This window comes from Peromyscus californicus, unplaced genomic scaffold (assembly GCF_007827085.1).
Source record: "Peromyscus californicus insignis strain IS unplaced genomic scaffold, ASM782708v3 Scaffold_3__1_contigs__length_106647218, whole genome shotgun sequence".
In the NCBI taxonomy this organism is placed as follows: domain Eukaryota; kingdom Metazoa; phylum Chordata; class Mammalia; order Rodentia; family Cricetidae; genus Peromyscus; species Peromyscus californicus.
Window position 1 is genome coordinate 7,438,154 of NW_026294551.1, and position 18,628 is coordinate 7,456,781.

General features: G+C 45.1%; 2 protein-coding genes across 2 annotated transcripts; one reads left to right on the top strand and one right to left on the bottom strand.

Moving 5' to 3' along the window:
* The first annotated feature begins 2,732 nt into the window (after positions 1-2,732).
* On the top strand, positions 2,733-17,896 carry Cd300e (CD300e molecule). Its single transcript, XM_052757011.1, has 4 exons — positions 2,733-2,966; positions 12,689-13,036; positions 13,687-13,795; positions 15,257-17,896. The coding sequence occupies exons 1-4, from the start codon at positions 2,927-2,929 to the stop codon at positions 15,381-15,383; spliced, it is 624 nt and encodes a 207-aa protein (XP_052612971.1). The 5' UTR covers positions 2,733-2,926; the 3' UTR covers positions 15,384-17,896.
* Positions 11,736-12,119, bottom strand: LOC128121927 (ubiquitin-like). The gene has a single exon (XM_052757012.1). The coding sequence runs from the start codon at positions 12,082-12,084 to the stop codon at positions 11,824-11,826; it is 261 nt and encodes an 86-aa protein (XP_052612972.1). The 5' UTR covers positions 12,085-12,119; the 3' UTR covers positions 11,736-11,823.
* Positions 17,897-18,628: the final 732 nt, after the last annotated feature.

Here is an 18,628-nt window from a genome sequence, read left to right on the forward strand (position 1 = left end):
CCTGGAGCTCACTGATTCAGCTAAACCGCCTGGCCAGCAAGTCTCAGGGTTCCTCCTGCCTCTCTGCCTTCCCACTGCGTGGCAAACACAGCTATGTTCGGCTTTTTACCATGAGTGCTGGGAATCTGAGCCCAGGTACTCATTCCTTCGTGACAAGCACTTTACTGACAGACCCATCTTCACAGCCCTGTCAGAACAACCTTTCAATTCCCACTCTCCCTTATCAAGGAAGGTCTTTCCTTGGAACAGGCAAGGACTAAGGTCCTCAGGTTGATCAGCAGGCACCTTTACCCACGGAGGCGTCTCGCTGGCCCTAAGTGTCTGTTCTTCTGGGAGACTCTCCAGTGGCTCATGACTCTCTCAAGATACCTCAGTGCTACCACGGGCCCCCTCACTGGCTGTCTGTGGCTTCAGTGACCCTTAGAGGATCCCAGTTTGTATCGGGGAACTCAGTTGTTAGTCCTCGTCTGGCAGAGGCTTAAGCCGTTGGCTTCTTCCTGTCGTTGGCTTCTTTCCGGTCCTGCCTCATTAGATTCCCCCTCCCCGCCCTGCTACAGCCCAAGGCCATTTCCCTGTTGGCCCCCGGCACCAGCTCTTGTCCATAGCCTGGCCTTTCCCGCCCTGCTACAGCCCAAGGCCATTTCCCTGTTGGCCCCCGGCACCAGCTCTTGTTCACAGCCTGGCCTTTCCCTTTACAGTTTCAGCTCCTGACTTTGACTCACTGCAGACGAAAACTTTGGGTCTGCAATTTGTAGAGACTTCCCATATTTGGAGCCTCTGAAGGAAGCTCTTATGTACCCAACCTACTGATGCCTATGGAATTTGGGGTACAGTGAGATGATGTCATATTAGACTTATTTTGTGGACTTTAAATCATATTTGCCTTTGCTAACTCCCATTCTATTTATTGTTATTTATTTATTGATTTTTTCTTTTTTGAGACAGGGTTTTGCTATGTATCTTAGATTGGCCCCTAACTTACTTCTGTAGCCCAGGCTAACCCTGAAATTTATGGCAATCTTCTTGTCTTCACCTTAGGAATGCTGGGATTACAGGCATGTGCCACCACACCAAGCTTCCATTTTGGTTTCAGTTTTTTGCTTTAAAACTGCTTGGTTTTGTTTACAAAATTTTAATTTATTTTTGAGAATTTCAGACATTTATGTAATATGTTTTAGTTTAAATAAACAACTCTAGAAATCAGATTAGGCAAGGAGAACCATACAGCTACACAAACACATATACCTAGACACACACACACACACACACACACACACACACACACACACACACCCAACCAAACAGCCTAATGGAAAGAGCTGGAGACTGGTTTGATCTTTTTGTTTGTATATATATATATATATATATATATATATATATATATATATATATATATATGCACTGTATTCATGCCTGATACCCACAGAGGCCAGAAGAAGGTATTGAATCCCCTAGAACTGGATTATAGACAATTGTGAGATTCCATATGGTGCTGAGAACTGAACCCTTGTCTTCTGGAAGAGCAACAAGTGGTCTTAACTGATGAGCCATCTCCCTGGTTAGACCTTCTTGGTTGGGAGACCTGAAATCTCCCCTTGTTAGCACATATATAGTGACTCACAACTGTCTGTAACTCTATCTCCAGGGGATCCGTTGCTCTCTTCCGGCCCCTGAGGGCATCAAGCATACATGTAGTGTGTAGACATACATTTAGGTAAACACACACACAACAAAATAAAAATGAATAAACTCTTAAAAAAGAATCATCACAATTTAGCTGGAAGAGGGAACTTGTCTGTGCTCCAGTAAATAGCCTCCCACGCCATGCTCGTGCAGGCAACCGTGATTGAACTCAGTGAGTCACAGAACAAAACACAAACAAACAGACAAACCCACGGAAATAAGAGGGGGGCTTGTCAAGAAGGAGAAAAGGGTTTGGTGGGAGTGGAAGTTGAGAGTGAGTAAAGCAAGTGAAAATAAAATACACTATACGCACATGAAATTGCTGAAGAATAATGAACAAGCAAAGGCAGCAACAAGAGAATTGTCACGATTATTCTGCTTCATAGTTGAGAAGACTGGAGGGAAGAAGGATTCCACAACAGGCTCAGAGGCACACTGTTAGCCGATGATGGAAATGGGGGGCTGGCTCAGTGGGTGAAGGTGCTTGCTGCCAAACTTGATGACCTGAGTTGGATCCCCAAGCCCCATGTGGCAGAAGGAGAGAACTGACTTCCGCGAGATGTCCTCTAGTCTCTGTACACACCCCGTGGCATGTGTGCACATAGTAGATAGATAAAGAAATACTGTTATAAAATGTTGGAAACTGGATTGGAGTTGGCGTGATGGGAGTCTCCACCTTGAGTGGTGATCTTGATTCTGCATTAGGTGAACACTTGATAGCTTAAGTAGCACTGGCCTACAGGATGTCAGAACATTGAGTCTGGAGGGATACTGGGATGCTGGGGTGGATGAGGAGGCCTAAAGTCAACCACACAGAGATAATTTCTCAGAGAGACACACGGAGTGTTTATCTCTGATGACCCCAAAGTCGATAGACACAGAAAAGGGAAGCTATGGAGATTGAGGAAGTGTACTAACCAGGAAATGGAGTGGGAAGAACAGGGATTTCCTGGACTGGAGTGTCCACACATAGCAACTGGCTTTCCTGAAGGTTCGGCTGTGAAAACCATGCTTTCTTTAGTGCAGGCTTACGTGGTGGGTCAGCTCATTCTCTGAAGTGGCTCTTGCTCATCTTCCTCTTTTTTTAAACTGGGAAGTAGCTTAGAGTGGAAAGGAAGTAGACGAGAGAAAAACACAGAGGAAAGTGGAACAAGAAGGTGGGTGCCAGGGCTCTGTTACGTACATCTGGATTCCAGCCGGCCACCTGGATTTTCCTAGAGGCAGCACTCAGCAAGGCAGGAGCATGTGGCTGTGCCCAGGTCTGCTCCTTTTCTGCCTTCAAGGTGAGTGGGGCTATGGATCTGTGAACCTAATTTTTCAGAGGGTGGAAGAGGAGGAGTCCTGGGTTCAAGCCAGAAACGAGGAGTCAGCAGAAGAGGGGCAGGGGACACATCCATGCACCCATCTCTTTATCTGTATAATCTGACATTCATCCATGGACTCTACAAACCTTTATTAAGTAGCAACTGCAAGCCTGGATTGTTCTGAATGTTGCAACTGTAAGTAAGTTCCTCAGTTGAGGAAATCCTATTTAAATGAGGCAGTCAAGTAATTTTGTTACAGTGTTGGACCTGCTACAACATGGATCATTCATGTAGAAATAGACTACACCAGGGACCCCCCAGCTTTTCTCTCAGAGGAATGGAAGCTTCATTGAGGCTTCATGGAAGTCAGTCTTGAAGGATGAACAGCTGCCAAACAGAAAAGCAATAATTTACATTTAGTGAAGATAGAGATCTTAAAGATTATGCAAAGTACAGAAGTAGCAATGGCTTTGTCTTACTGGAGTCTAGTTTAAAGAGGTTGGAAAGGTTTGTAAGAAATAATGCATAGACAGGTCTGATAGAGTGTACCTGTAATTACAGCACACAGGAGGCTGAGGCAGGAGGTTTGCAAGTTGTAGGCCTGCCTTGGCTACATAGTGAGATCTTGCCTTTAAAAAAAAATACTTGCCTTTAAAAGATACTTAGGCCAAGCACAGTGGTGTATACCTTTAATCCCAGTACTTGGGAGATAAGGGAAGGGTGGATCTCTATGAGCGGAAAGACTACTCTGGTCTGCATAGTGAGACCCCTGTCTTAAAAAACAGACAAAAAATGAGGGAAACACATTTTTTTATGGGAAATATTTGAGGATGAAAATTAGAGAATATTTCTCATCCTTACAGATGAGATTTTATGGGTTTGTTTTTTTTTATTGTTTTTCAAGACAAGGTTTCTCTGTTTAGTCCTTGTCCTGGAACTCACTCTGTAGACCAGGCTGACCTCGAACTCAGAGATCTGCCTGCCTCTGCCTCCCAAGTGCTGGGATTAAACATGTGTGCCACCACTGCCTGGCTGTTGTTTTTTTATAATGGACCCTCACAGAACATAGAATTTAAAGGCCAGGATTTAAAGGATGACACCAGTTGGATGACTCTGCTCACACAGTTTGCTTTTCTTTTCCTTTTTAAAAAAATTATGTGTGTGCATGTGTGTGTGGTTGTGGGTGGAAATGTGAGGTCACAGGCCAGTTCTGCGGTCAGTTCTCTCCTTCCACCTTTGTGGGGATTCTAGGGACCTAACTATGACAGCTAGGTTTGCACAGCAAGCCACCCAGACGTCTTGATGGCCCCCAAACAGCTTTCTCATGAGTAAAGTGAGAGGAGACTGGGTGACCGCCAAGATCCCTCAGCACCTTCAGGATCTAGATCTTTCCCCAGGAGTTGCTTCACACCCATGTAGTCTCAGCACTTGGGAGACAGACAGGAGGATCAGGAGCTTAAGGACATCCTTAACTACATAGCCAGTTCGAGGCCAGCTTTGGCTACACGAGAGTCTGGTTTAAAACAACAAAACAACAAACAAACAAGAAAACAAAATCTAGATCTTTAGGCTAAGTAAGACAATTAGACGCATAGTGTTATACTTAGGCGGGGCTTGAATTGCCCTCACTGAAGGTGATGATGATGATGGTGGTGGTGGTGGTGGTGGTGGTGGTGGTGGTAATGGTGACAGGGATGAGATGGTGGAGATGGTGACAGTGACGGCGATGATTATAGTAAGAAGGATGGTGAATATGATAATGGTGATGATGATTGTGATGGTGATGATGTACTCTTCACACAATTTGGAGAGGGTGGTGGAGATTTTGTAATTACCTGAGTAGATTGCAGAAACAATGATGTTTGGAGCTGCCTTGTCCCAGATTACAGGAGATGACTATGGGCTGTTGTCACAAGTTTTCCTGTGTCCCGCCTGCCCCACAGCCTCTCAGACAAGTAAACACACAGAGGCTTATATTACTTACAAACTGTATGGCCTATGATAGGCTTCTCACTAGCTAGCTCTTACAACTTAACCCATTTCTATTAATCTATAAGTTGCCACGTGGCCATGGCTTACTGGTATTTTCACATCTTGCTTCTCCTGGTGGTGGCTGGCATCTCTTCTCTGCCTGTGCCTCTCCTTTTCCTGTGTCTGTCCTGGATTTCCCACCTGCCTATAAGCTGCCTTGCTGTAGGCCAAAGCAGTTCATTTATTAACCAATGAGAACAACACATATTCCCAGTATACAGAAAGACATCCCCCAGCACTTCTCCTTTTCTATCTAATCAAAAAGGAGGGTTTTAGCTTTAATATAGTAAAATTATATATAACAAAACAGTTATCAAGCAAGAATTACAGTTACAATATCTAGTCTATTTGTAGAATATGGAAAATATTCTATCATCTATCCTATATTTGTGAGTCTAAAGTTTCATGTCTAATTTACGTTTTATCATAACTCAGGAAAAGTACAATTATAACTATCTAGTCTTCAACAACATCAAGACCCCAGAAAGATAAAATACTACCTAAGTAAACAGGAAGAGCACTGGAAGCAACTTAAAATCTAGAATGACAGAGACAGCTGGCTGCCTGGACAGTCACCCAAAGTTCCTCTGTAATATTGGGGCATCAGTCTTTAGCCTATATGCCTAGAGTCTCAGTCACTTTTCCCTGTGTCCTGTAGAATGTCTGGCAGTCTCCTTTGCAAAGCAGGAAACTGAAGGACCATTTTGCCTTGTTTTGCTAATTCAGTGGTCATTTTCCTATGGGTCCTGTATGTCCAGTTTATACAACATATTATCAGCAGTCCAGGCAAGAGCAGTTTCTTGCTCAAATGGCTATTTTTGTCAAGAAGAAGATAAACTCCATATGGAGTGTCTTCGATGCCCATCCTCCTCTTGGAAGTAATTGATGCTGCCAGGAGCAGACGTGTCTCTCTGTCCAGAAAGTCTAATTTTTAAAAACATTTTAAATGCCATATTCTGTAGGTTTTTAAAGTCTTTGAAGATTATTTACCTAATCGAAATATATTTATATATGCCTAGAAAACTTAACTAACATGACTATAAGTTTGATTATCATAGATGACTATCTTTACATGGCTTTTTTATATTATTCTTATTGTCTCTTTAAATACTTTATTTTAAAAATCTATTTCTTTATATAACTGTCTATCCTCCTTTTCCTCTCTCTTCCAAGCCTATGTACATTTTTACACACATTGTAAACAGTTTATTCCATCTGAATCTGTCTCATTGTGAATCTATAATCCTTCTCTGACCAGGAGAGATTTTAAACTGCTAAGCTGCATGGCTAGGACCAGCAGCCCTGGCTGCTAACTCTGCCCATGTCAGCTTTTCAACATGGCGGGGGTACCCAGGAGAGTTACGCTTATCCTGCTAACTCTGAGGTCCATGCTACCATCAGGGAGCAGCAGCTGGCCCATAAACCCTTTTTGTCTGTATAAGTAAAAGCCCAATCCACTGTGCAATGCACTGTGCAGCTTGGAGACTCCACTGTGTACTGCAGCGGGAATCTGCCATGCTGCTTAGCTTATGGTGGCTGGTGGCCAGCTCCATCTCACAGGCAGCTGTTGGGAGACAAGTCTCTGTGCTGCTACTAGCATGAGACTGTGAGACTAGGAAGCCTAGTGTGGCTCCATTACTGTGCATTCAGAATCTTTAAGCTTTCTTAGGTCTTTGTGGATCAATGCCCAATGGTGAGCACCAAATGTAGCCAGAAGTTTTCCTGTGTCCTGCCTGTCCTGCAGCCTCTCAGACAAGTAAACACAGAAGCTTATATTACTTACAAACTGTATGGGCTAATGGCTCAGGCTTCTTGCTAGCTAGCTCCTATAACTTAACCCATTTCTTTTAATCTATAAGTTGCCACGTGGCCATGGCTTACTGGTATTTTCACATCTTGCTTCTCCTGGTGGCAGCTGGCATCTCTTCTCTGCCTGTGCCTCTCCTTTTCCTGTGTCTGTCCTGGATTTCCCGCCTGCCTATAAACTGCCTTGCTGTAGGCCAAAGCAGTTCATTTATTAACCAATGGGAAAGGCACATATTCACAGTATACAGAAAGACACCCCCTAGCAATGGGCTTTTCCCTTCTTTATAGTAAATGGCAGCTTGAAGTCAGATGGGATGAGAATATTGACACCACAGTAATCAGTAAACACCATGAAGCAGGACCACTCCTGCTTCTTTGGGTAAGCTTGTTTACATTTGACAAAATTACCCAAGTGCTGCAGTTCAGTGCAGTTAACTGAAAACAGGAACCCTTTTCATTCATCCTCAGGAGCTAGCTGGCCTCACCACCCGACCCATTCACCTTTTCACCAAGGGTATATTGGCACCTGGGCAGGCAAGTGCTCATGCCTAGATTTCAACTTAGAAGCAATTTGTACTGACAAAGTGCACTCTCCTGCATCTCAGCCCTGGCATCCCGCCCACCCTCTACTTTCATACCCTCCTCCGCCTGCTTCACACCCCCTCCACCGCTGCACCCACCCAAGGCTGTAAAGACTGTTTGGGAAAAGGCAGGCATTTTATATTTATGGAAGAGACTCACAAGGGTTTATTTTGTGAATGTGAGAATGAGGAATGAAAAAGGATAGAAAGAAAGACAGAAGGGACAATTCCAGAGCAAGTTGGGGAGAGGCAAAGAGAAAGGAAGTGGTTTCTGATAGAAAACCAACAGAAATAGCCAGGCAGGGTGGCGCACACCTGTTGGCACACACACAAGAGGATTGTGAATTTGAGGACAGCTTTGGCTTACCAGAGAGACCGTGTCTGAAGAAAAACGAGGAGGAGGAAAGAAAGAGAAAGAGAAAGAAAAAAAACAACAACAAAAATCAAAATAAAACAAACAAAGCTAGGGCCAGTGGGATGGCTCACGGGAGAAAGTGCTTGCCACACGAGCCTTGAGTCTGGTCCCTGGAGCCCACAAAACGGAAGGAGAGAACTGACTCCCTGAAGTTGTCCTCTGACCTCTATGAATACTGTGCCCCCCACCAATAAATAAACAAAAAGTTAATGAGAAACTAGAACTTCTTTTTTAAATGTATTTATGGATTTTACTTCTGGACGGTAGTTTCCCCTCCCGTCTCTCCTCCCAGCCCCTCCCCATATCTCCCCTCAGTACCCCTAATCCACTCCTCTTCTGTTTCTATTCAGAAAAGGGTAGGCCTCCCAAGGATATCAACAAAACATGGCATATCAAGTTGCATTAAGACTAAGCACCTCCCCATGTATTAAAGCTGGGCAAAGAGACCTAGTATGAGGAATAGGATCTCAAAAGCCAGCAAAAGATTCAAAGACAGCCCCTGCGCCCACTGTTAGGAGTCCCACAAGAAGACTAAGCTACACAACTGTTACGTATATTCAGAGGGCCTAGGTCAATCCCATGCAGGGTCCCTGGTTGTTGGTTCAGTCTCTGTGAGCCCCTATGAGTTCAGGTTGGTTGATTCTGTGGGTTTTCTTGTGATGTCCATGACCCCTTGGGCTCCTACAATCCTTCCTCCTTCTCTTCAGCAGGATTCCCCAGCGCAGCCTAATGTTTGATTGAGGGTCTTTGCATTTGTTTCTATCACTTGCTGGATGAAGCCCCTCTGATGACTGTTGGGCTAGGCACCAATCTATGAATAGCAGAATATCATTAGGCATCATTACATTGACATTTTATTTTTCACTGGTCATGTCTGGTTCTATTCTAGGTCTCTGGGCCATTCAGTCTCTGGGTCCTGGCCCTCCAGGGAGAAACTAGAATTTCTATTCATTATATATTTTATAGTCCACACTTTCAATTTTGTAATGTTATTAGAATTTTATTTGATTGACATGATGATTGCACACACTATGGGGTACAATGTGTTATTTTGATGTATGCACACATTTTGCAATGCTCAAATCAGTACTGGCATTTATCAAAACATGAATGAGCCTGAGGACATCATATTCAATAAAATAACGCTCTGGGTTTGATACCTCATGCCTGTGATTTCAGCACTCAGGAAGCAGAAGGAAGAGGATCTTGAGTTCAGGGCTGATTTCAGGGCTACAACAGTGAAACGCTATCTCAAAAACAAAAACACAAAAGGCATTTCTGTCCTGGCCCTGTTGCTATGTAGTGGAGAGGCAGGTTCCCTCCTGCAAATTCTGGAAGGTTCTTAGGTTTGATTAGATCAGTAGCTACCAGAGTCCTGGCCTGAGGCTTGAGGTGCCCCCCTGGCTGCATGGAGGTGCTGAGAGCGCCACCATGACCTGTTGCCTGGTGGCGAGGAGCCTGGAGAGAGAAGGCAATCCCCATCCGGAGCCATGAACGTTGTACAAATGCTCAGATTGGAATTTGGGTGAAATTGCCGAATGGTCTGGTTCCCCAGACTCCTGTAGCCGGTGCTGCTGCGTGCTCAGCTGACTCAGGCTCTCACTCCACACAAAAGATGTTGCTCAACGTTCACCTTCACTCTGTCATTCACTGTCTTCCAGTGGAGATGACACCAAGTCCATCTAAAATGCTCAGTTCAGCAAATGTGGCTTTGAAACAGCACAAGAACTTCCAAAGATGACTCACACAGAGCCTTCTCTTTGAGAAAACATAATTTGAGTAAGATTTTGTTTTTAGGGTTTTTTTTTTTTTGCTTTTTTGCTTGTTTTTTGTTTGTAGACCAGGTTGGCCTCAAATTCACAGAGATCCCCCTGCCCCTGCCTCCTGAGTGCTGGGATTAAAGGCATGCATCAATATGCCCAGTGAATTAAATAGTTTTTAATGGAAAAACTAATAAAAGAAGCAATAATTAAAGTGCAGAATGTTGAGTACTGTGTGCTTTCAGCAGCCCGTGGAACCCACAGTAGATGATCTCATCAGGACCGTTAATACCATTTAAGCCTATGAGCCATTTGTGAATGAGGCAGAGAAGGCAGCAAAGTCCCCATTTTACAGACACACAGTAAGAGGCACTTAAAGGAGACCCCCACGCTCAGCGGGGGTTCCCTCCTGAACCCAGGATTAGGCACAAACACCTGTTTTCATAGAAAGATCCTTCATTAAGTGGGAAAGAAAAGTTAAAGTGGCTGCTTTCTGACTCAGGCAGAAAACAGCAGCAAATGACCTTGACGGTGTCATTTTTAGGAGGAGAAGAAGGGAGGTCTGTTAGAATGGGCTGGGATGTGGTGGTAAAGGAGATGGGTGATGAGGGAGAAGGGAAGGGGATGATGGAAAGGGGGAGGGGAATTTGTCCTGGGGGGACAAAGGACTGCCTCTGGATAGAGGGGAGACAGATGTGGTACAGAGGCCAAAGGCGACTTATAAAGGTAAAGGGGGAAACCCTGTGTTAGGATGAGGTATTTAATTTTAATTGGGGTGTTAATTAGGTGAACTAAAGGGAGCTTTGATTGCTAGACCTTGGTAGTCAGCCTCAGGAACTCTTACCACTGGCTACGGAAGTGTCTAGAATCAAGACAAGCTTGTATGTTCAAGAACCAGCTCAGGATGCTTCCTGCTGGCTGTGCTGCTACGATGTATTAGTTTTCTTGATGCTGTAACAACTGGCAAGAAGCAACTTTAGGGAGGAAGGGCTTAGCTGGGCTTGGAGTTCAAGGGAATAAGGTTTAGCAAAACTATTAGTAGACCTAAAGCTACCTTTGTCTTTTGTTTGTTTGGTTTTGGTTTTTCAAGGCAGGGTTTCTCTAAGATACCACTTTCTTGGGCAATGTGAGGAAAGGAATGAAACCTCACCCAAGGGCAAGTTCAAGCCTTAAGCCTGGGCCATTCCTACTTTAACACTAAATATCTATATATGAACGGAATGCCAACTCTATGACAGCAGCCTTTACAGCAAATACTGATTGTGCTGGAAAGTTTTCATTTGCTGGTGAGAGGCTCCAATCAGACTCTAGGACAAGGAGGCTCCACCACCTTCTCATGTACCCATAACTTCCCTTTCTTTCTATACTGCCCATGTACCCCTAAAGTCTCAGTTTACCCCCAATAAATCTATAGGGTGCCCCCTTTCTACTTCCAGAAATATGTCAACTATCAGCCTGAGCCATGTAGGTGGTGCTGGATGCTGGTGTTTGTGTCCATTCCGGTGTGTGCGATTTTCCTCCATCTTCAAAATAGAGTCAAAAGCTACTTGCAAAGGGCAGTCTTGGGACTGACTAGGACTCCGTGGTTAAGAGCACTTGTTGCTCTCACAGGGGACCCAGATTTGGTTCCTAGAACTTACATGGATGTTCACAACCATCTGTAACTGTAGTTCCAGGGATCCTCTTCTGACCTCTGAGGGCGTGCATGCCTCACATAAAATAAAATGTAAAAATCTTTAAAAAAAATAGAGTCTTGCTGGGTGGTAGTGGTGCATGCCTTTAATTCCAGCACTTGAGCAGCAGAGGCAGGGGAGCTCTGTGAGTTCAAGGCCAACCTGGTCTACAAAGTGAGTTCCAGGACAGACAGAGCTGTTACACACAGAAACCCTATCTTCAAAAAAACCGAATATATATTTTATATTATTAATTTATTTAATATATATTAAATATATTATATTTAATTTAATATAATATATTAATATTTATTTATTTATTTATTTATTTATTTATTTATTTATTTATTTATTTATTTATTTATATAGTCTCTCATGGCAAGACACAATCTGGAAAAATATATATATATATTTTTTTACTGCTCCAGTCAATGGAAGGGGACTTTATTTGGTCCCGGGGTCATGGGCCAGGTACGTGGTATGGCCGCACTTCTTCTTGCGGCAGTTGACCACACGGGGGTGCAGGCGTGCATAGCACTTGCGGCAGATCATCTTGTCACAGTTGTACTTCTAGGCGAGCTGATGAAGGGACGGCTTGATGATGCCACCACGCAGGCGCAGCACCAGGTGCAAGGTGGACTCTTTCTGGATGTTGTAGTCCGACAGGGTGCAACCATCCTCCAGCTGCTTGCCGGCAAATATCAGCCTCTGCTGGTCTGGTGGGATGCCTTCCTTATCTTGGATCTTGGCCTTAACATTCTCGATGGTGTCACTGGGCTTGACCTCAAGAGTGATGGTCTTGCCCGTCAGGGTCTTCACAAAGATCTGCATGTTGGCGTCTGCTGCTCCACCGCCTCGTTGAAGAGAAAGAGCTGGAAAAATATTTTAAACAATACGAAGTAACATGTCAGGGCACACACACACAACCTGGTCACAATAATGGAGTAAATCAGGTTTTTTTGTTTGCTTTGAGATGGTCTGCTACATAGCTCAGGTTGGCTTGAAATTCATTATGTAGATGAGGCTGACTTCAAACTCAAAATCCTCCCATCTCAGGACCCTGAGTGCTAGGAAGGCTCTACCACATGCAATTTAGAAGTTAAACTTTTAAAGAGCAAGTTTGGCATGCAGAAGATTCCAGAATGCAGAGGTATGAGTCCAAAGGAAGTGATTTGCATATAACCTAACTTTATGCCAGCCTTGACTTCACTTAACCAGTCCCTAAAGGCAGATTTCCTGTGTGGTCACTTGGTGCCTAGTGTCCACTGGGGACAGGTTTTTATTTGTCTCTCTGCCACTGTCTCCAGTCCTTTTGGTTCGGGTCCCAAGTCCAAATGTCCCTCCTGGTCCTCTTCCTGGATCTCCCCATGCTTCAGGGAAACTTACTTCTGGGCCCATCAGGAAGGAGGTCTTGACTCAGGCTTATGTTTTCCAGGCTGTCTGTCTCTGACGGGCCCTGGCTCTGTGTCTGGCTACGTGGGAGGCTCTCTTCATGTGCAGTGTCAATATGGAAAATCATACAAGAACCATCTTAAATACTGGTGTCGAGGACAGTACGACACAAAATGTAAAACTATTGTGGAAACCAAAGGAAACGGGGAAGAAAAGAAGAATGGCCGAGTGTCCATCAGAGACCATACTGAGAACTTCACCATGACAGTGACCATGGAGAACCTCAGCGAAGATGACGCTGGATCTTACTGGTGTAAGATTCAAACTTTCTTTATCTGGGATTCATGGTCACGTGACCCAGCTGTCCTTGTAAAGGTACATGTTTTCCCAGGTAAGACTATCCTGGCTCCAGTCACAGAGCTTTTAGGAAGGGTCTGTGCTTTGGACATGGGTGGGCATTGTCTTGAAGCGTGCCTATGAATATTGCCCTCATCTCAGTTGGGCTGGGGAGAGTGTGGTATAGACATGGAGAGAGAGATGACTGACCTTTCAGCTATAGGAGGGGCGGTTGAGATATAGGTCACACAGATGGCCCAACTCCTGATGTCTCTAAGAGGAGCCAAGAGACAATTTAATTCCTCCTTGGTGTTGCGTTAAAGTGATCTTTAATTGTTCCCATATGAAAGATGCATGAGAACCTTCCACGGTCTCTGGGAGGATCCTTGGGCCACAAGCTGAGCTGTGTTCCTTCACTCTCTCTCCTGGACTTCTCACCAAGCAGGGGGAACCCTGGAAGACCTCTCTGCCCTCCCTCAGGCAGAGTTAGGGATGGGAGGAAAGTGGGAGATGACACATAGGGCCAGTCTTTTGGTAGCAAGGCCCCTTCAGCCCTTGAGAGCCCCACCCAGGATATAGTTTAAAGCACTTCTCAAAACCCTCTGTGAATGTATGGTTCTGTGTGATGTCAGATCCACGCAGACACTCATTTAGTGCAGGTTTGGGATCAAGCAGTGACCTGACGTGTATCTTTATCTCCAACAGCCACAACTGCCGTGGAGACCACACTCCCAGCAACAACTCCCACCCTCCCACTAGTGAATACTGGACAGATGAGGATTAGCACCACCGAGCTGTTCTTCCTCCAACTATGGTAAGGGTCCAAGGCCTGGAGAGAGTCAGGAGCTGTAGGATTCCGGGGGTCGGCAGTGTCACCCACATTGAGGAAACCTTACTATTGAGTGATATTTCCTCCCACTCTGATCTCAGCTTCCACATTCTCCAAGCCTGCATGTGGATGCCAAGTGTGGAGGAGGCTTCGAGGGACAAGGCTTGAGGCAGAGTCTGTGTTTGGTAGATTCACAGACCTTTCCCATTCACCCCTCTCTTTTCTATCCATCCCCACCAGACTCTAAACTTGGAGTCCTAGCTCTGTGTAGACTCTTCAAAGGTCATCGTTGAAGGCCAGGTTGGTGACTCAGTGGGTAAAGGCACTTGTCATCTTTGTTCAGTCTCCGAACCCCACAATAAACAAATAGATGTAAAGGTCTTTGTTCAGCTGGAGTTCTTGCTCCCAGGAGCTGTTCATGAGGAGCAGGCCCAGCTCGAGGCTGAAGTTTTCAGTTGTTCTTCCTCCTCTCCCAGAGGTACTCAGAAAGGGCCGTGATGCCTGTGCTGGCTCGTCTTATATCAGCTTGACACACAAACTAGAGTTAACTGAAAGGAGGGAACCTCAATTGAGAAATTCCTCTATAAGACATGGCTATAGGACATTTCTTAATTAGTAATGGATAGGGGAGGGCCCAGCATGTTGTGGGTGATGCCACCCTTGGGATGGTAGTCCTTGCGTTCTATAAGAAAGCAGGCTGAGCAAACCATGGGGAGCAAGCCAGTAAGCAGCACTCCTTCATGGCGTCTGCATCAACTCTTGCCTCCAGGTTCCTGCTGTGCTTGAGGTCCTGTCCTGACTTCCTGTGGTGATAAACAGCAATGTGGAAGTGTAAACTGAATAAACCCTTTCCTCCCCAACTTGCTTTTCAGTCATGGTGTTTTGTTGAAGCAATTGAAACCCTGACTAAGACAGTGCCTTTAGGCCCTGAGGGAGGGAAATTCAGGAGAACTAGTTTCAAGAAGTCAACTGGAGACTGGAAATGTAGCTAAGTTGCTACAATGCTTGTCTAACATGCACAAATCCCAGGGTGCGACCCCCAGAGCTGCATAGATTGGGTGCTGTAGTGCACATCTGTAATGTGCGTTAGGGAATTGACCTCAGAAGACACAGCAGTTCAAAGTTGTAACTATGTCAGGAAGCCGGCCTGCACTGTGTGAGATCTGCCCCACCACTAATAACATCAATTAATAACTGGAAGACAGTAGGTAGCCCTGGGCCTTGCTTCTAGTAAACTGTGTCTACCTAGAACCCTTTCCTCTCTTCACTAGTCACCTCTCAACAAGAGACGTGGGGGGAAGGGTGGTGGGACCACAAGGGCAGACTTCCTTGAGTAATTTCCTAGTTTGATTCTGGGTCATTTGGGCTTTTGAGGAAATGTGGGACGAGACAGATGGGTCCTGGAACCTCCCCTTGAACTCATTTTCCATCCCCACATGCCCACAGGTCCCTGCTCAGCAGCATCCACTTCCAGGTCCTGGTCTTCCTGAAGCTACCCCTGTTTCTGAGCATGCTCTGTGCTGTCTTCTGGGTGAACAGGCTTCAGAAGATCCCTGGGGGAAATTTAGAGTGAACTGCCCAAGAGCTATGAAGTGAAGCATCCCAGGAATGTTCTGGGAGGGACTCAGCCCTGCAGACTGGATGAGAGACACACTGGACTCTGGATTGATTCTGCATGGAGGCAGCAGTGCCTGGATTCTGGACTTCACTATTCCCATGTCTTAAGGGAGGGTCCTGGTTATCTGAGAGTCTTAGAAATCAGACTCCTGTGGAGTCCTCAGCATGAAGAGGGAACAAGGTTGGGACGTACTTTTAATCCCAGTGTTGGAGAGGCAGAGGCCAGTGGCTCTCTGTGAGTTCAGGGCTAGCCTAGTTTACATAGTGAGTTCCAGGACAGCCAGAGCTATATAACAAGACTCAGTCTCAAACATCCTCCATTGACCCAAAAAAGGGAACAAGACTCCCCTGAGCCCTGTCTTGGAGGTCCTCCTTTCCCTTCTCCAGATTTCTTGGTTTCTGCTCTCATGTCAGCTCCAAAGGGTAAGAATCCTCTAGAAGGTTCTTGAGCACCTCTAGCCCCCTTGATCTCTGTGACATAAAAGCATCTCAGGTCATTGTCTCTGATGGCAACAATCACCTCCTTCCTACAGAGAAGAGTTTCCCGAGGAACACATCCCTCATAGATTTGGATCACAGGCCATGTCCCCTCTTCTAGAACAATCCCAGAGGATTTGGCTTCTGACAGAGCATCTTCATGGCCCACTTTCTCAAAAACACAGCTTTTCTTTTAAACCTCATCTGATCCTTATAGCTCACATGATCTTGAAGCCTCCTTATGTCCCATGAGCAGAGAGCATGCGTCAGAGTTCAGCACATGCTTGGCTGGGCTGAAAATAGCCAGCTTGAAAGTGAAGTTCTGTGGTTACTCAGATCAGCAGGAGAGAAAGGTGATGAGTGCTCCGGATGTCACTCTGTATTTCCTAACCCAGGGGTCTCCTGTGCATAGTACCAACTTAGGGTCCATCTTTGTTCACTTTAGAAACTGGCTGAGACCACCTTCAGAATAAAGACAGATATTCAAAGACAGATGCAGGGCCAGTGGTGAGGAGATATCATATCATCTGGGCATCCACTGGACATCCTCAGCTCAGAAAAAGGCCGATTTGTTGAATGCTTGTCAATTTTCTTCCTTGATGTTCTTTGCAGGGGGGCCTCACAGGGTTAGCTACAAGTGTCACCATCTCCATTAACTCAGGCATTCATGTCAGACCTCTTTCTCCACCCTCAGGCTCAGGTTTGCCTTGAACTAGTGATGCCCATTTCCACAGAGAGGACATATTTATAGGAACATCGTAAGTGAATGTAAAGACCCAAGGGGGTAACTCTCCTAATGATAGTTCTCCATGGAAGCTCTGCCCACTGACAGAGCACACCACGGACATAGTTTCTTAGAGTGAGGCCTGTCTGTCAGTCCAGCATAGTGAAGATTTCCTTCTAACAGTTCAGATGGAGTGTATGGATTCAGCATCAACCCTTGCTTACATTTTCCTTCTGAACATTGGATACACTTGAGCATACCAAGATCCTGGATGTAATATAGGAGAGTTTTCCTGGCCAGTGGTGTATCATCTTCAAGGAAGAGTCAGAGAGTGGTGGGTCTAAGTGTAAGATGGGAGTAACTGCTGGACGTGGGAAAGAGAGGGGTGGGCTTGGATGATGCGGAGCCTAGTTTTTCTGTGCATGACTGCATTACCAGACAGAGGGTGTCAACTAGGAGTCTAGAGGCATGGGCTAGCAGAATGTTGAGGGCTGGAGAGGAAGGAACAGGGAGAGATTAGCTGGTGCCCAGAGGTAGGTGAAATCACCAGGTGAGCTTCAGGACCAAGAACAGAGCTCTGGAGGCGGGAGGTGAAGCCGCTGAGGTAGGCGTTCAGGACCAAGGACAGAGACCAGGGAGGCTCTTAAACCACGCCAAACATAACTGTTTCAAGGCAGAAGGTAGTGTAAAAAGGCAGAAGTGAGCTAGGATGAAGGGCCACTGAAGTCGACATGCACAGTTACTGGACCCTCTAGAGACCTCGTGCCTATAGTGCACAAGTCCTGTGACCCTTTCTTTCAGCTTCCCCTAGCAGGGGTGCGCTGTATGTGTGTAGTGAGAGGTGTCGGCACATTGTGAGCTGCATTGCAGCTTACTCAGTTCTCAACAGTTTTCACATGTGTTCATTTACATGTGTGTTTAACTATACACTGTTGTCCCATGTGTACATCCATGTAATGACCATCACGGTCAAACCAGAGAATTGCTTCATCATCACAAAACCTACTTCATGTCAGTCTACCCCACGACTGTCCACTAGAGACCACTAATGTGTTCTCCAACTCCGGTTTTGTCACTTTGAGAATGTTCTGGAAATGGAAGCATTTCAATGTCATATTTTGAGATCAGCTTTCCTCCCCGCTTGGTAAGTTACAATGGTTCTGGGATCCATACAAGTAGATGTACTTAGAAATAATTCATTCCTCTTTATTACTGGGTGAGATTCTATCGTAAAATGGAATAAATTCACAATAGTTTAACTACTTGTTCACCAGAGTATTTAGGTCCTTTCCATTACAAATAAAACTGTTATCCATATTCATACATATTTTCCTTTATATGATCATGCATTTTTATTTCTCCAGTGTGTATGCTTGCACAACTACTAAGATATATAGTGAGTTTATGTTTAGTTTTCTAGTAAATAACTGAACTATTTGTAAAAACAAAACAATCAAACACATTTCAGTGAAGAATGTGTGACATTTCCTAGAGCCCAGGGAGAGATGGTGCCACCAAAAGATGGGTTCTGGTCCAAGGACAGAGCACCCACAGTGCAACTTACACAGACAACTAATTTCCCTTAAATTATTGTGGGCAAACCAGAACGTGTCTGTTAGTCTATGCAGAACCTCAGATGATAGTCTGTGACCTCTGACTAGAGGATGGAGACTTCAGAGCTGTGGATGTATGCCTGGGGCCATATGGTGCTCCCAGCAGGCATGGGAACTGACCTAAGGTGCACAGATGGGCCTTCAGGAATGAGATGGGGACCAGTCAGCAGGGCAGATTCAGCTCTTCTGCCTGCCTTGTGACTGGGGCCCTCGGTGTCACACCTTCAGGTCTTGTTGTTCTTTTATTATTTTTTATAAATGACAATTTTAATTTTTTATATATAAAAGTTGATGAAAACCCATTGCTAGTTCTATTACAACTGAACATTTCAATTAAAAAGCATAGTAAATATACTTATTGAATACCATTTTCTAAAATACAGCATT

Bases quoted from the DNA above. Each gene is read 5' to 3' on its own strand.
- Cd300e (XM_052757011.1), top strand. From the start codon at position 2,927: ATGTGGCTGTGCCCAGGTCTGCTCCTTTTCTGCCTTCAAG. The intron at 2,967-12,688 runs GTGAGTGGGGCT...TATGTTTTCCAG, and splicing joins GCTCCTTTTCTGCCTTCAAG to GCTGTCTGTCTCTGACGGGC. The intron at 13,037-13,686 runs GTAAGACTATCC...TATCTCCAACAG, and splicing joins AAAGGTACATGTTTTCCCAG to CCACAACTGCCGTGGAGACC.
- LOC128121927 (XM_052757012.1), bottom strand. From the start codon at position 12,084: ATGCAGATCTTTGTGAAGACCCTGACGGGCAAGACCATCACTCTTGAG.